At 44.6% G+C, this 18957-nt stretch overlaps 1 protein-coding gene across 1 annotated transcript in view; it reads right to left on the reverse strand.

Annotated features, from left to right (window-relative positions):
* Positions 1–18957, reverse strand: part of tfa (transferrin-a) — a 98208-nt gene that overhangs the window by 27051 nt on the left and 52200 nt on the right. The window contains exons 7-9 of the mRNA XM_070883306.1: positions 12228–12400; positions 11062–11239; positions 3762–3895 (exon numbers count right to left, since the gene is read on the reverse strand). Of these exons, the coding sequence (XP_070739407.1) occupies positions 3762–3895; positions 11062–11239; positions 12228–12400 (485 nt within the window). The remainder of the gene's footprint in view (positions 1–3761; positions 3896–11061; positions 11240–12227; positions 12401–18957) is intronic.

Here is an 18957-nt window from a genome sequence, read left to right on the forward strand (position 1 = left end):
AGAACTAGGGGGCACAGCCTTAAAATACATGGGAGCCAATTTAAAATCGAGTTGAGAAGGAATTTCTTCTCCCAGAGGGTTGTGAATCTGTGGAATTCTCTGCCCAAGGAAGCAGTTGAGGCTAGCTCAAATCACAGATAGATAGATTTTTAACCAATGAGGGAATTAAGGGTTATGGGGAGCGGGCGGGTAAGTGGAGCTGAGTGCATGGCCAGATCAGCCATGATCTTTTTGAATGGCGGAGCAGGCTCGAGGGGTTAGATGGCCTACTCCTGTTCCTAATTCTTATGTTCTTATGTATGTTCTATGAGGAAGCATGATAGGGATTGCTAATTTTGAAGGAGTGAGGAAGCAGTTAATGAAACTGGACTGGAATAGATTGTCGGAAGACCAAAGCTTGAAGAGAAATGGTACATTTTTAAATGCCCAATGTAGGAATTACAGAATCAATTTATGCCACTGGGTAAGAAACTCAATCGGAATAAGAGGAAGTCATTGTAGGAGACAAGGGAAATAATGCAAGGAATAAAAATAGATGGTATTTATCAAATATAGATCTTCAGGTTAAGTGGCAGACACACAGGAAAATAAGGATAAGGTGAAGACTGTTTAAAAAACTGGTTGGTCAGGCAAATATAAACAATGAGGTTAGGATTGCAGTAAACATAAAAGCAATGCAAAAGATTTCTTTAAGTATATCTGCAGTCAACAGAGAGTGAAGCAATGCACTAATGAGGAGGTTGATATGTGAAATTAGGACTTGGCAGATACGCTGAACGTCATTGTAACACTGTTCGTGAAGGAAGCCACTGACTCGATCCCAGAAGTGAGTTTTGAGTTTCCGGGAAATTAGGAAGAACTTTTAGTAACAATAGTAATTACTGATAAAGAAGAAACAGAAACGTTCAACGCTAGAGTCACATGGCTTTCACACAAGAGTACTTAAGGAAATGGCTGAGGAAGCGTCAAATTCTGATGAGGATCTTTAGGAAATGATTAGAATCTGAAGTTATATCAAAGGATTAGCTAGAAGGGAACAAAACAATTATCTTCAAAAAGGGCTAAAGGATTGTCTTGGATATTGCCAGTGAGTCTGACATCTGTCATGCATAAGTCTTTAAAGGCTATCCTGAAGAAGGGAATGAAGAGTGTAGACTCTTTGGCATAGATTCAGTGATTCCACATATACAAGATGGAAGCCTTGCTTGAATGAAGCATGGGTTGGAGATAGGGCTATCATATTGTAGTACCATTTTTCAGACCTGCATACTTCTCTGCTGGGAGTGCCAAATTTCTGTGTATGGTATGGGCATGTTGGATCTTTGTGTATAAAGAAGTCTAGGTTGTCGTGCGTGAGGCTGTCTCAGTTTTTGTTCATGTAGGATGAGAAGGTTATATTTTGTGTTTTGGGATGAAGGTTTTTTGTGTATGGTACTGTTGGATTTTTGTGAATGGAGGAGTTAGATTTGTGTGTATGGGAGTGGAAGTTTTATATATGGGGGTTAGATTTTTTGTGTAGACGTTTTTGTGAGTTGAGGTTTGGTTTTTTATGCCTGGCAGAATTGTTTTTTTTATTATTTATGGGAAGTTTGAATTGTTTTTTTATTATTTATGGGGAGTTTGCTTTTTAAAGATGGGGAGGTGGTCTTTCTTGATATGGGGAGGTAGTTTTTTTCAATATGAGACGGTGGGTTTTTATGTGTGGGGGTTGTTGATGTTACAGGTAGGCTGTTTTTATGTCAGTGTCAATTGGAACCATGCACACTTGTTATCAACATTCTCAACTCATGTAATCTTGGAAATACAGGCTGAGATTTTTCCCTTTGGCAAAATCCGCTGAAACTTCGGTGGGGTGGGAATTTCACCTAACGGAAATACTTGGTCAATTCTCCAGGGAGGCACATGGCGGGACTCTCGTTTTTGACCAGGGAGGTGGGGGTGACACAAAGTATCAACAACAGGCATTGAATACTTGCTGTAACGTCGCATGGCCAACAGCCCAGGGTCTGACCACAAAGTTCCCTCTTTTTTTAAAAATTGCTCCAAACACTTTAGCCTACATAATCAATCACTTTCAATCAATTGGACAAGCTAAGGTGGCCCTTGAAAGTTTAAAAGGGTCCCCCAGCACCATTGCACCATTGTTACCAGGAATGCACTGGCATTTTGAGCACCCAGAGTTGCTAGGGTGCAACTTACAATACCAGTCACCTACATGCCTTTGGAATACGCTCATCCATATAAGGGGGATGTATTTCTACATCCTCTATCACATCTGGTGGGAAAACCCACAAGTGGTGAGGCAAGCGGGCAACTAGCAGAATGGCTCTCAAAGAAATTCCTTCACCCATCTGCGGGAGTTTTATTGGAGAACCAACAAAATTCCAGCAGAAGATCCTGACCATTTGGTTTAAATATTTGAATCAAATGAGCAATTGAAAACTTGATTTTCTACCTGTTCAGATATTCTCGGGTGAATTGTGAATCTTAATAGATTAAAAACCAAATGCTGGCAACACTGACTCCTGAATAAATAGCAATTCAATTTAAAGATAGAAAGCATATATTGCTGGGTTATTCATTGTTCATTGCTAAATCATATTTAGCCCATGTCACTGGTTGTGGCTCATGGATCCTGCCCCTGTTCCAAAACATTAGATAGTCTTTATGTCCTCACTTGTGAGCACCTAATGGAGCCATGTAGAGAGGACATAACTCTATATCTAACCTGTGCTGTACCTGCCCTGGGAGTGTTTGATGGGATAGTGTAGAGGGAGCTTTACTCTGTATCAAACCCGTATTGCACCTGACCTGGGAATGTTTGATGGGACAATGTAGAGAGGATTTAACTTTGTATCTACCCCATGTTGGGATAGTGCAGAGGGAGTTTATTCTGTATCTACTCCATGTTGTACCTAACCTGGGAGTGTTTGATGGGACAGTGCAGAGTGAGTTTTACTCTGTATCTAACCTGTGTTGTACCTGACCTGGGAGTGTTTGATGTTACAACATGAAGGGATCTTTACTCTTTATTTAATCCATAGTATTACATGGTATTTACAGCACAGAGACAGGCCATTCGGCCAAAAAGGTCGAGCCAGTGTTTATGCTCCAAATAAGCCTCCGCCTGCCTTTCTTCATGAAACCCCATCAACATATTCTTCTATTTTCATTTCTCCCTCGTGTTTATCTAGCTTCCGATTAAATGCATCTATGCTTGTTTGCTTAACTACTTGTGGTAGCAAGTTCCACATTCCAACCACTCTGGGTAAGGAAGATTTTACCTGAATTCCCTATCGGATTTATTAGTGATTTATGACTATGACTATCTTATATTTATGACCCCTAATTCTGGTCTCGCCTGCAATGGAAACATCTTCCCTCCGTCAACTTTATCAAACTCTTTCAGAATCTTAAGGACCTCTATTAGATCACCCCTCAATCTTCTCTTTTCTAGAGAAAAGAGCCCCAGTCTGTTTAATCTTTCCTAATAGGTATAACATCTCAGTTCTGGTATCATCCCAGTAAATCTTTTTTGCTCCTTCTCCAGTGCCTCAGTGAGGAGGGAACATACTCTGTATCTAACCTGTGCTATATCTGACCTGGGAGTGTTTAATGGGACATTGTAGAGGGAGATTTATTCTGTAGCTATCCCGTACTGTACTTGATCCTAGGGTAAAAGAAAACAGAAAACTGTTCCATTTGCTAACCTTAACTTGATAAACATGAAAATGGTTTTGTAAAACACTGCTGTAATTTACCATGATCTGTTTGATGCAGTCCTCAGCGTTGAGGCCTATGACACAATTTACTGCTGTCCAACTGTCACACTTCTGTTGTTCAAGTGCACCAATGGTACACCAGCGTACCTTGCTTTCCGCCGAGGAACTGCTCTCTGCAACACAAACATTTTGTTGGGTTGTATCCTGCTGCAAACTATAATTTACAAACTGGAGCAGCGTTTCAATCTGTGAGTCCCTGGTAATACTGCAAAAATTGACAGTCTCAGAGCTGTAGCATCCTACTGGAAAGGAACAGGAAACTGCATTGTCTCCCAATGGCTCCATCGGTAAAGGCCACTGAGAAACGAGTGATACAGTGTAGAAGGTCCCAGGTTTCCCTATGCAGAGTTAGCAGATCTCAATGTGGACAGTCGGTTGACCTCAGCACACTGGACTAGGAAGATGAAAAATCAGCCAGGGTCTCCCTGCTGGATCCCTCACTCGTGACCCCTGTTGGAAAGTGTCCTGGTGTCAATATCATGTGAAGACAGGATCGGGCTTGTCTGCTAAGCCCTCAACAATTGAAGAGCCTGAAAACACTCAGGGGGTCCCTTTCTGCAAAGGATATCCTGCTCGTCGGCAAAAGCTGTCAGAGGCACCGATCGGCGGCAGGGCTGGTCCCACGGGGCAATACTGAGAAAGGGGCCATTTCCCAAGGGGCAATTTTGCGAGGGGGTCCCCGCTGTTGGTAAGGGGTCGGTGCATGCACGCCGTGATAATGGGCGGAGTGGTCCCGGGCACCACTGCAAAACTGAGGTAGTACAATTTACAAAATGGCAGCCCCTCCATGGAGAGTCGATGGCCATTCCATGTCTCTCCATGGCCGCCGCTTTCAGACGGCTAGAGGCCTTGTCAGGAGGGGCAATTTCGGCCCCTAATGTCAAGGATACCTGTGTCATTTGTGTGCTCACAATCAACCAACAATGGTACACTGGGTTATAGTGTCGCTGGGTTATGCTACAATGGGATTCTTCTTCTGAGGCAGTCCCTCGGAGTCAAGGATGACTTGCTTCCACAGTGTCATGTATGTATGCTTGGGGTTACTAGCCACCAGATGGCACCACTGTCAGAGATCATTGGGCTGTACGCACGTGTGTGCAGCCCAGGTATAAAAGGCAAGCCATCATGTAATATAATCACTTTGGGCCCAGTAAAGCAGAGCCAGGTTTGTACCTGTGTTAGTTTATAGTATTCAGTCTATCGAGTTATTACACACATAACATTTGGCGACGAGATGACTTAAGAACCTTTACATGCAAAAAAAATGAGCACAATTGGAACTCTGGAGAGATTCGTAGAGGGAGAAGACTGGGCAGATTTTGTAGCTTGCCTGGACCAGTACTTCGTGGCCAACAAAATGAAGGAACCCACTGATGCAGTTAGGCACAGGGAAATCTTCCTCGCTGTTTGCGGTCCGAAAACCTATGGACTCATAAAGAATCTTCTCTCACCTGCAAGTCCAATGGACAAAGAGTATGAGGAACGTGACCATCTCAAACCAGAAGAAGGCATCATCATCATCTCACGATATCAAATCTACAAGCACGTTCATTCTGAGGGCCAGGATGTGTCGGAATTCGTTGCCGACCTAATACGTCTAGCTGGACTGTGTAAGTTCGAAAACGCGTTGGGAGACATGTTGCGGGACTTCGTTGTAATCGGCATCAACTACGAGGTGATCCTGCGTAAGCTACTGGCAGCAGAGACGCTGGATTTGAGCAAGGCCATCATGATTGCCCAGGCATGCATGACGACGGCAAAATTTTAAAGCAGATCTCATTAAAAAATCGGAACTCGGCAAGTACTGTAAACAAGATTATATCGTCGTTTGGCAGAGCTGCATATGGCAGGGCCTACTCGACTGCATATGGCAGGGCCTACTCGACTGCATATGTAAAACCTGTGGCTGCCCACAGTCCGCCAACAGGAATAAATCTGATTTCACCGTGTTGGCGTTGTAGGAGCAATCATCGGCCTCATCAGTGTCGGTTTAAACAGTACATTTGTAAAGGCTGTTCGAGTCTGGGGCACCTCCAGCGCATGTATCCGCAACTGAGCAAGCGTGCTGCGGCACACCATGTGGAGGATGATGACCAGTATAGCGCGGATCCGGATATGCAATCCGAGATACCAGAGGAGGAAGTGTATGGACTGTATTCATTCCTAACAAAGAGCCAACCGATAATGATTAATGTGAAACTTAACGGTGTGCCGGTACCGATAGAATTGGACGCGGGTGCGAGTCAATCAATAATGAGCCAGAGGACATTTGACAAGCTGTGGGATACTAAGGCTGTGAGGCCTAAGCTGAGTCCAGTCTATGCCAAGTTGCGAACGTACATTATAAAACTCATAACGGTGATTGGCAGTGTCGTATGGTGGTGCGGTTCATGATTTACCATTATGGATTGTTCCAGGCAATGGTCCAACACTGTTTGTCAGGAACTGGCCAGAAAAAATCAAATGGAATTGGAACAATATCAAAGCGTTGTCTTCAGAGGAGGATACTCCATGTGCTCAATTGCTGAGCAAGTTCCCCTCACTGTTTGAACCAGGCGTCGGCAATTTTACGGGAGCCAAGGTGCAGATCCACATGGACTCGGATGCAAGACCCGATCATCATAAATCTCGGGCGCTTCCGTACATGACGAGGGAGAAGGTTGAAATCAAACTGGACATACTCCAGCGTGAAGGGGTCATATCACCGGTCAAATTTAACGAATGGGTCAGCCCCATTGTTCCTGTGTTGAAGAGTGATGGCACTGTCAGGATTTGTGGAGACTACAAGGTTACGATCAACCGAGTTTCAAAACAGGATCAATACCCGTTACCGAAGGCTAATGACCTGTTTACAACGCTAGCCGGGGGAAGTCGTTCATTAAACTGGATCTGACATCAGCCTACATGACACAGGAGCTGGTCGAGATGTCGAAGAAACTTACGTACATCAACACTCATAAAGGGTTGTTTATTTACAACAGGTGTCCTTTCGGAATTTGCTTGGCTGCAGCCATATTGCAGAGGAACATGGAGAATCTACTGAAGTCCGTCACTAGAACCGCCGTGTTCCAAGATGACTTCCTGGTCACAGGTCGTGACACTGCCAAACATCTGAACAACCTGGAAGAGGCTCTACACCGTCTGGACAAAGTGGGACTCAGACTGAAACATTTGAAGTGCGTCTTCATGGCACCGGAAGTCGAATTCCTGGGGAGGAAAATTGCTGCTGACGGTATCAGGCCTACGGACTCGAAAACCAAGGCCATCAAAAATGCACCCAAGCCTCAGAATTTGACAGAGCTGCGTTCGTTCCTTGGTCTATTCAACTACTTCGGTAATTTCCTACCTAGATTGAGCACCTTATTAGAGCCACTGCACATGCTGCTAATAAAAGGGACAACTGGGTTTGGGGTGAATCTCAAGATAGAGCTTTTGAGAAAGCTACTAATCTGCTTTGCTCTAACAAGCTGCTGGTACATTATTGATCTATGTAAGCGACTAGTATTGGCCTGTGATGCTTCGTCATATGGAGTTGGTTGCGTGCTCCAACAAGCTAATGAATCGGGTAAACTACAACCTGTTGCGTATGCTTCTAAAAGTTTGTCAAAGGCGGAAAGAACCAACAGCACGGTAGAAAAAAAAGCATTAGCCTGTGTGTATGGGGTTAAAAAGATGCATCAGTACCTGTTTGGTCTTCGGTTTGAAATGGAAACAGATCACAAGCCACTCATTTCATTGTTTTCGGAAAACAAAGGTATAAATACCAATGCATCATCCCGCATCCAGGTGTGGACACTGACATTATCTGCCTATGATTATGTCATTCGCCATAGACCTGGCACCGAGAATTGTGCCGATGCACTGAGCCGTCTGCCGTTGCCCACACCAGAGGTGGAAATGCCACAACCTGCAGACCTCCTGTTAGTCATGAATGCTTTTGAAAGTGAAGGAACCCCTGTCACAGCTCAACAAGTTAAGATCTGGACCAGCCAGGACCCGATATTATCGGTTGTGAAACGTTGTGTCTTTAGTGGTGATTGGTCTGCCATACCCAAGAAAATGGGTGACGAGACCAAACCTTACAACCATCGAAAAGATGAACTATCCATTCAGTCAGATTGTTTACTGTGGAGTAATCGTGTTGTTATGCCTAAGAAAGGCAGAGAGAAATTTGTACATGATCGACATCGCACTCATCCCAGTATTGTCATGATGAAAGCCATTGCCAGGTCTCATGTATGGCCTGGAATTGACTCTGATCTGGAACCATGTGTGCATCAGTGCAACACTTACATGCAACTAAGTAAAGCACCAGTGGAATCGCCGCTGAGTTTATGGTCGTGGCCATCTAAACCATGGTCCAGGATCCACATCGACTTTGCAGGTCCCTTCCTGGGAAAGATGTTTTTAGTTGTGGTGGATGCATATTCTAAGTGGATAGAGTGTATAATCATGTCATCCAGTACATTCACAGCTACCATTGAGAGCTTTCGTGTCATGTTTGCCAGTCATGGTCTGCCCGACATCGTTGTAAGCGACAACGGACCTTGCTTCACTAGTCTGAAGTTTCAAGAGTTCGTGAAACTCAATGGTATCAAACATGTGAGGGCAGTACCATTCAAACCTGCATCTAATGGTCAAGCAGAATGTGCTGTCCAAACAATCAAGCATGAAACGTGTAACTCAAGATTCACTGCAGACTCGCTTGACATGCATATTGCTTAGTTACAGGACAAGACCCACACGCTTACCGGGGTCCCCCCCTGCTGAACTATTGATGAACAGAGGTCTCAAGACCAAGCTCTCTCTTGTCCACCCTGATTTGAACGATCATGTTGAATACAGACGTCAAAGTCAGCAGTGGTATCATGATCGCGCTGCTGTGTCACACGACATTTCTGTTAACGATCCTGTGTATATATTAAATTATGGTCAAGATCCCAAGTGGATCGCCGGTACTGTTACAGCCAAGGAGGGTAGCAGAGTGTTTATCGTCAAGCTCAAGAATGGACAAACATGCAGAAAACATGTTGATCAGATAAAGCTGCGGCACACGGATGAACCGGAACAGTCTGAAGAAGACACAATCAGTGACCAACCAACCTACCCTCAGTCATCAGAGGACTCCGCTGTCATCAATGAATCTAGACTTTCAATCCCTGACATGGTCATTGCCACTCCCATCAGATCGGCTACCCAGCCCGCAGTCATAACAGACTCCGAACGCTCGCCCAAGGCTGGAATTGAACTGAGACGATCAACACGGGAGCGGAAAGCCCCGGCCCATCTCAATTTGTAAAAAGACAGTTACTAATATCTTAAAGGAGGGTATGTATGCTTGGGGTTACTAGCCACCAGGTGGCGCCACTGTCAGAGGTCATTGGGCTGTACGCACGTGTGTGCGGCCCAGGTATAAAAGGCAAGCCATCATGTAATGTAATCACTTTGGGCCTTAATAAAGCAGAGCCAGGTTTGTACCTGTGTTAGTTTACAGTAGTCAGTCTATCGAGTTATTACATACATAACACACAGTAATATGAGTTCTCAGGTGACTGATGAGTCCAAAGTGGGACCTACAGTCTCTATCACAGGTGGGGCAGACGGTAGTTGAAGGGACGGGTGGGTGGGGTGAGTAGGTGGTTGTGCACTCCTTCCGCTGTTTGGGCTTGGCTTCCAGTTGTTCCCGGCAAAGAGACTCGATGTGTTCAGCGCCTTCCCAGATGCTTCTCCTCCACTTTGAGCGGTCTTGGGCCAGGGATTCCCAGGTGTTGGTGGGGATTATGTACAATCCACAGTGTGTTACAGTGTATATGCAGGATGGCACACAAGCTCGTGTGTGATATTTACAAGATAAATGTGTGTTGTATACAGGACAGCGGATAGGCTGGAGCATGTTACACACAGATTAGTAACCAGAGTGGGACACAACTAAATGCATTTCAGACAGGATAGCACATCTTGCTTTTCAGCTCCTTTGTACTGTCTTCCCCCTTATAGTCAGAAGGGCTGTTGCCATGAGCTGCTCTTTTATATCTCCGAGCAATGGTGCAGGAAGAGATTGGCATGTGACTGGGGAAAAGGTATTGTCCCAGCCATCTCACTCAGAGAATGGGCCACAGCTTAAAGAGAACAGAGAGGGTAATGGCTGTAAATATAAACTGAGAGCAGTTTTCTATTGTGTATATAAGAGTCATTAAGGTCAGTTTTAAAAATCCAATTTTTCCCCCAATCCCTTCCAGCTTTTATTTTCAGTATAAAGAAATGAGAAAATATCAGTAAGGAAAAAAGACAGGTCCCCAAAAAGCAGGTAAATTTAAAAAAATACAGTAAAAAACAAAAATTACTTTGAAGATCACTAAAACTCCAGAGCAAGCAAGAGACTGAGAAATGCTATAACCTCACTGAGTGACAACCAGTTTAATGGGCTTCACTATCAGACTTACATTTCTCCCCTTGATGGATGTAAAAATAAATAAAAGTAAAATTGAAGAACCAATGTTATAGATCCAGCCACTTTCCTATCATTATAATGATGGGATAATAAAAATTGTTGGTGATTATTCCAAGGGGAACAGTTTGGTGGATGATTGGTGATCCCATTCTTCAGGGCTCTATGGGTGTAGTAACTGTATCAGTACTCTGCTGTCCTTGCTCTTTATCTAACAGGAATGAAATACTATTTTCTGCAGCATAAAGAATATTCTCCTCGCAGATGATTAGGGTCCCCTTAAAAAATTCAAATTGAGCTTTTTTCATTTCTTTCCTACCAAAAATGTGTGTAATATCATCAGAGTTAATACTCCACACATCCACTCGGTTACATTCTCACTGCACCAACCAGTGTGGCTCCAGGATCATGTCTGGAGTCTAATCCACCTTTGATTTGTGCCACTTGTGTCAGGTAACAGAGAAGTGACCATTGTGCTGGTTTAGATTCCAGTCCGCTCTGCCCGTCACTCTGTGCCAGCAACTCTGTCCATTAGGGTGAGAGAACTCGAACCTCTGTGGTGGATGACTTCATAGAAAATCTATGGATCATGCCCACAGAGTTTAGTCTGGATCAGAGGTTATTTGAGACTGAGATTTGATCTTGGACCCTCTGAATAGGCATCCAACAGTCCACTACTGGACATAGAGAGCTGCCCATGTTCCTCAGCTGGAAGACTCAAAAACACCACACAACAAATCCTAATCTGGAGTGCAACTATGATGAACAAGGGTGATTTCAGTGCAAACAAGGCAGCAGTTACTTTTCATTCTCACCAAAACAAACTCCTACCTTTCCTAATAGCCTTTTGAGCATTTTCATAGCTACTGCCGAGGTATAGAAAATAATCTGTTCCTTTGGGAAGGCGAATCAGGTTTTCTGTTGCGTCTTTAAACATCAAGTCCTTCCGTCCATATTTTGTTGACATGAAGAGTTTAAATGGTCCCGCACTTTGTGGCCCAAATTTTTGCTATAAAACATGACATTTGCGTTTATATGAATCCTCTTTAAATTCAAATATTAAACTAAAACTTTTCAAATTAAAACCATCAATTATCATTCAGTTAATAACTTGCCTTCAATGCCCGAATATGATCTCAGCCACCACGGCAGTAGGAACAGTTCATCCTGCCACATTTTCAATAATATAATTTGACACCAGCACTTCGAAGTTTTTGTTAATCTACTAAGTCTTGACTGCAAACCAGGCCCTGTACCAAGAACTGAACGCTCCCTGGCCAAAAGCACACAACCTTCACTGATGCCTGCTTGTGGAGAACAATTACTGACGTCTAAACCAGTGCAGCAATAACTCTTAGCAGACTTTCAGAAACTGTTTGAAGATCTGAAAAAGGCGGCAGCTGAGCTGGTCTTTTCTAAAGTAAAAAGACCCAACTCTCTAAATCTATTGGAACAAGTGTCTGAGGGGGATAGAATGAAAGTTAGCGCAGTCAGCAAAACTGCAATAAAGAAACCACTGTCAGATTAGTTCAGTGGTAGCACCCTAGCCTGAGTCAGAAGGTTGAGGATTCCAACCACACTCCAGGACTTCAGCACATAATCTAGGCTGTAGGAGGTGCTGTCCTTCAGGTGAGACATTAAACCTGTTCAGATGGGCTTTAAATATCCCATGGCACTGTTCAAAAAGCAGGGTGTTCTTCTGGTAATCTGCTCAACATTCATCCCTCAACTAACACCACTGATAACACATTAACTGGTTATGCATCTAAATGGTGTTTGTGGGATCTTGACATGTGCAAATAGGCTGCCATGTTTGCTTATATAACAACAATCACTGCGCGCTATTCCATGTAAAATGAATCAGGATGTTTCTGAGTGATTTTACATGGCAGTACAAGTTACAAATCTTTTTGTTAAAGCCCCATGTGTCACATCCAAGCTAAGGGTGTTAATACTGAGGATAAGTGAAAGGTTCCATTCTGCAGATTCTTGCATACCTGAGCTAGCGAAAGGAATTTCCAAATCGCCTCATTCTTCTCATCTTCAACAGCACCGCTTCTCACCACCACTGCATGAGCTGGCACTTTTGCCCAGTGACAGTTCTTGTAATCATCAACGGAGCTTCTGGTACCATCTAAGCACAGGAGCTCATAGTTTCCCTTCTCAGAAGCTGGGAATAACAATGCAAGAAAATACATTCAGACAGATTTGTGTGTGCACTCATCCCAACCCCTCATCCCCATCTCAGCTCAGGCAATACAAGTTATATTTCAGGTTTGCTAAATATCATCATCATCATAGCATCGAATGAGGATGACTTGCTTCCACGCCGAAAAGAGATGAGTTCACAGGTGTTTCAATGAAGGACCTAATATTACAGATCCCAAACTACATCTTGAAGGGTGGAAGATGCCTGTGCGTGGATTTTTTTTAACGTGTGGTGGCCGTTGCACACTGTAGAGGAAAAAAATTAATCAGAGGGAACCTAATTAAGTAAAATTAAAACCATAAGCAAGGCTGGGGGAAAAAAAAGACACGTGCTATGGAACACAGGGAAAATGTTGAACTAGAACTCTCAGGAAGATAAATCATCTTATTACAGAAAAAAAGACAGTTGGGCTAGGTTGGAGACATTAGTCAATGAAAAATAAATTCCAAGGCTAGGTCACATGGTGGTAAGAGATAATGGGAAACAAAGGATGATTGAGAACATCCCAGCTGGTTGAGGGCAGATCGGCCAAGAGGGGGAAAGAGTTCACAGGCATGGAAATGATGCAGCACATAACTAATCAGATAAAGGGCGCACAGGGGAGGCAACACAACTTTCTGTCAGTATAATTGTATTAACCAATGTAATCGTAGTCGGTAGGCAAAAAATTTGTGATGCATCAGGGAAACAAATGGAAAGCTTCTGCGAGGAACTTCATGATTTTGTATGTATATTGACTGTATAAAGACAGTAACCCAACGATTGTTCAGTGAGAGCGATGAGGGTTGTATCCAGTGCGGGACTGGTGCGAGCCATTTCTCCCTTGATCGATAGAGTAAAAATAAACAACTCTTTTCTCCATATACAGACTTGTGTCGAGTGCTATATTTAAATACTCCACAACACACACCAGCCACCGCACAGGCTTGACAGAGCTAGGTGTTGGACCAAAGGCAAGGATTAACCAAGACAACTGGAGACCAGTTCTGCTACACGGACCTAGTGTGGACACATATCGCAGTGTGGGCTGGCCCTCGCCTCTTCTGGGCCCCGAACTCACGTCTCTCCTGATCACATGAACTCTTGCCACTCCTTCGCCCCATCCTCGCCGCTCCTGCTGTACCTGCCGCGCTGCAATCAGCTGTCACCCTCCTGCAGCAGCACGCGCTGCTCCCTGAAGTGGCATGCTGCCACACGCTGCTCCCTCTAATGGCCCCAGCCTGCTGATGGTCTTGCAGGGCGGGACCGCACCGAATATAAAATTACAGTGTCTATGTAAATATAAACAAATAGGGTAGTGGCACAGTGTATCACAGGCCCAGAGACCCAACAAACAGTACTGTTTATTACAGACACAGGCACAACATATTAGGGTAGATTGTCACCTTCACTGACAGGGCAGTAAACTGATGGAGCGGATGCCACACCCCTTCTCCCACAGGTTATGAGAATCTGCTGTGAATGCATAATGACCCCCGACCAAGGACACTGTGCTGGGGTTATGGCAGAGATTGCATCCCAACCCAGTAGCGGTGGATTAAGAGAAATTATCGTAAACCTCATGCGCTGACACAGTTCGGTAGATTTCCATCCTTGCTCCCTGGGCATTATGCAGCCTAAGTGAGTGCGCTGAAAGTGAAATTTGGCAGCGGGATCGCACCCAGGCGATGCTTAACACCCAGACAGTAAAGAAAAAATCTACCCAAGTGTATGCTTTCACAGTGCATCAAAGGTCCCACATGTTCCGACAGACCCAACATGATCTTACAGACCTGAACCACACCAATTTCCGAGCCGGGCCGTTGCATGCTGCTCCCTCTAATGGCCCTGGCCTGCTGATGGTCTTGCAGGCTGAGACCGCGCCGAATATAAAATTACAGTGTCTATGTAAATATAAACAACATGCTTGGATACCGTATCAGGGACCAAACACATTGGTACACAATATGGGGAATTTAACCTGGAGGCACGGGTAGATTTGGGTGCAGGTGTCAGCGTGTCACGAAGTCGCTGCCAACCCGCTGACCTCCGGGTTTAACTGGGGCACGTTAGACCGTTTGCTCGTAACCCCCTCAAGAGAGGCAGTATGCCTATTAACATATGATCATCGCTCAATTGAGAGCGATATTTCATAGAAACATAGAAACATAGCAACATAGAAAATAGGTGCAGAAGTAGGCCATTCGGTCCTTCTAGCCTGCACCGCCATTCAATGAGTTCATGGCTGAACATTCAACTTCAGTACCCCATTCCTGCTTTCTCGCCATACCCCTTGATCCCCCTAGCAGTAAGGACCTCATCTAACTCCTTTTTGAATATATTTAGTGAATTGGCCTCAACAACTTTCTGTGGTAGAGAATTCCACAGGTTCACCACTCTCTGGGTGAAGAAGTTCCTCCGCATCTCGGTCCTAAATGGCTTACCCCTTATCCTTAGACTGTGACCTCTGGTTCTGGACTTCCCCAACATTGGGAACATTCTTCCTGCATCTAACTTGTCTAACCCCGTCAGAATTTTAAATGTTTCTATAAGGTCCCCTCTCATTCTTCTGAACTCCAGTGAATACAAGCCCAGTTGATCCAGTCTTTCTTGATAGGTCAGTCCCGCCATCCCGGGAATCAGTCTGGTGAACCTTCGCTGCACTCCCTCAATAGCAAGAATGTCCTTCCTCAGGTTAGGAGACCAAAACTGTACACAATACTCCAGGTGTGGCCTCACCAATGCCCTGTACAACTGTAGCAACACCTCCCTGCCCCTGTACTCAAATCCCCTTGCTATGAAGGCCAACATGCCATTTGCTTTCTTAACCGCCTGCTGCACCTGCATGCCAACCTTCAATGACTGATGTACCATGACACCCAGGTCTCTTTGCACCTCCCCTTTTCCTAATCTGTCACCATTCAGATAATAGTCTGTCTCTCTGTTTATACCACCAAAGTGGATAACCTCACATTTATCCACATTATACTTCATCTGCCATGCATTTGCCCACTCACCTAACCTATCCAAGTCGCTCTGCAGCCTCACAGCATCCTCCTCGCAGCTCACACTGCCACCCAACTTAGTGTCATCCGCAAATTTGGAGATACTACATTTAATCCCATCATCTAAATCATTAATGTACAGTGTAAACAGCTGGGGCCCCAGCACAGAACCTTGCGGTACCCCACTAGTCACTGCCTGCCATTCTGAAAAGTACCCATTTACTCCTACTCTTTGCTTCCTGTCTGACAACCAGTTCTCAATCCATGTCAGTACACTACCCCCAATCCCATGTGCTCTAACCTTGCACATCAATCTCTTGTGTGGGACCTTGTCGAACGCCTTCTGAAAGTCCAAATATACCACATCAACTGGTTCTCCCTTGTCCACTCTACTGGAAACATCCTCAAAAAATTCCAGAAGATTTGTCAAGCATGATTTCCCTTTCACAAATCCATGCTGACTTGGACCTATCATGTCACCTCTTTCCAAATGCGCTGCTATGACATCCTTAATAATTGATTCCATCATTTTACCCACTACCGATGTCAGGCTGACCGGTCTATAATTCCCTGTTTTCTCTCTCCCTCCTTTTTTAAAAAGTGGGGTTACATTGGCTACCCTCCACTCTATAGGAACTGATCCAGAGTCAATGGAATGTTGGAAAATGACTGTCAATGCATCCACTATTTCCAAGGCCACCTCCTTAAGTACTCTGGGATGCAGTCCATCAGGCCCTGGGGATTTATCGGCCTTCAATCCCATCAATTTCCCCAACACAATTTCCCGGCTAATAAGGATTTCCCTCAGTTCCTCCTCCTTACTAGACCCCCCGACCCCTTTTATAACCGGAAGGTTGTTTGTGTCCTCCTTCATGAATACCGAACCAAAGTACTTGTTCAATTGGTCCGCCATTTCTTTGTTCCCCGTTATGACTTCCCCTGATTCTGACTGCAGGGGACCTACGTTTGTCTTTACTAACCTTTTTCTCTTTACATATTTATAGAAACTTTTGCAATCCGTCTTAATGTTCCCTGCAAGCTTCTTCTCATACTCCATTTTCCCTGCCCTAATCAAACCCTTTGTCCTCCTCTGCTGAGTTCTAAATTTCTCCCAGTCCCCAGGTTCGCTGCTATTTCTGGCCAATTTGTATGCCACTTCCTTGGCTTGAATACTATCCCTGATTTCCCTTGATAGCCACGGTTGAGCCACCTTCCCTTTTTTATTTTTATGCCAGACAGGAATGTACAATTGTTGTAGTTCATCCATGCGGTCTCTAAATGTCTGCCATTGCCCATCCAGTCAACCCCTTAAGTATCATTCGCCAATCCATCCCAGCCAATTCACGCCTCATACCTTCAAAGTTAGCCTTCTTTAAGTTCTGGACCATGGTCTCTGAATTAACTGTTTCATTCTCCATCCCAATGCAGAATTCCACCATATTATGGTCACTCTTCCCCAAGGGGCCTCGCACAACGAGATTGCTAATTAATCCTCTCTCATTACATAACACCCAGTCTAAGATGGCCTCCCCCCTAGTTGGTTCCTCAACTGACTTTTAAATTTAGCAGTGCATCCACGGTTTTCCTGGGCTCCCTGAAACTCACAAGTGAAGGCAAGGCGAGAACACAGCAGTAATAGAGGAGCCTGAATCAATCTCATGGAAATACTGAAATAAATGCTCAGCACTCACAGCTGCTTTCTTATCTGCTTGTGGGAAAGGGTTTGTTCACAATACTTTTGCTGAGATGTTACTTTCTACACTTTGGAAGTTTTCTCAATCACATCAGGATGGGTGACACTATGGCTGCCTTAGATTGGACCTCGAACAAAGACCAATATGACCAGCACCAGATAGCAGATAGCAGAGAAGGCAGCCGAGAGGAGAGCAACAGAGGGGTCATGCGGGTCCTCATCATGCCTGCTGCCGCGCATGGACAGCAAACCCAGAAGTCAAATGCTAATCAACTAGCTGGGTTAAAAAGCCACTGACAGACACGCAAAACTTACGGTTTCCCATGCAATAATGGACCTGCCCGCTTCCAACCCATCTCCACGTAAATATAGGGGCTAATATTACAGACACATATGCGCGCACTGTGTAGCACAGAGCTATGGCCCTGATAGTCCAAGTTCTGCGATCTATTGACGGATGTGCAGCCATTGCCAAGGAAGTTGACTGCGCCGAAAATTCGGAATAACGCTGGGCAGGACATTGGCAGGAGTCCCACAAGTAATAGTGCAGATGCACCAATGGAGGCTCAGAGTATGACATCATTTACAGGCAGCCTGCAGTTAAAGGTGCGTGGCTCATTCCTCAACTGGACATGGCAGAAACGAGTGGCAGGAGAAGAAGAGGCAGCTCATGTTATGGACCAAAGTTAGTGTTTCTTCAGTAGGATAAGGCTGAGAAGGGTGTTAAAGGGACAAAGAGTCAAAATTCTACTGAAGCAACCTGGAAAAAAGTAGCAGTAGCTGTTAATCGAATCTCTCTGACCACCGGGACACCCCTGTAATGCAGAAAGAGGTTCAATGACCTGAGAAGGAGGAGGGTTGACTTGAACACCCATCAGTTACCATGGAATCACAAAACACAAAGACAAATGTGTATTTCATGCCGTAAGTGTTGAAGTACTGCTCTCTTGGTTGTAAGTGAGAAAGAAATGTACAATTACTTTATCATTTGAATCCCTCCATCTCTGTCACATATGTGCGCATATTTTTTCATCTATCATTTCAATTTTCTCATACAGTTGCCATTCTTGCATTTCAAAAGGTGAGTTCACGACTAGGACAGGGGTGAAACTTAGGGGAAGTTTCACCCAGCAGGCTAGGGGAAGGGAGGGAAGCATCAGTCAGCTGAACGGATTGTCTCAATCTTTGTGACAAAGACGGCCATGAGCTCCTTGCACTTGTTGTCGGAGGTGAGGGTGAAGGAGGCATGAGAAGGATTTAAGAAGATAGTTGGTACTGGAGAAGAGAAGCCAGGGGTTATCTTTGCATTCCTAGATGATCCTGGAATAGTGAGCAGAGGAGAGCAGGACCTGGTAGTGGTTTATGTGGTCCAGCCAGATCTGGTGATGAATGGTTACGCCAGTTGTCCGCCATAGACGATGATAGTATAAAGTGGGCGATATTGATTCAGCTGCCCATTATACATCTTTCTCGATTTTCACTTCCATTGAGGTCACTGGAAGTCAGTTCATAAAATAATGAAGGGACTATATTGTGTTGGCATGAACAAATTATTTCAACTGGATAGGCTAGGGAGGCCCAGGAGTCACATTTATGAGCTATGTGAGAGCAGAACTAGGTTGGATCTTAGACGGACCCTTCTTTTCCCAGAAAATCGTAACCTTGTGAAACAGACTGCCAGCTTGTGTCGTGAGTACTGATTCATTGTATGTCTTGAAGAGAGCTGGATCGATTTCTGTCTGGGGCAGAGGTCACATGGTACAAGAGATAGATGCCCTGTGTATAGGCAGTGTCAATGTGATCTCCTGGACTAATTTTAATTGCTTGGAGTTATCAGAGAA

The sequence above is a fragment of the Pristiophorus japonicus genome, chromosome 6, assembly GCF_044704955.1.
Source record: "Pristiophorus japonicus isolate sPriJap1 chromosome 6, sPriJap1.hap1, whole genome shotgun sequence".
NCBI classification, from domain to species: domain Eukaryota; kingdom Metazoa; phylum Chordata; class Chondrichthyes; family Pristiophoridae; genus Pristiophorus; species Pristiophorus japonicus.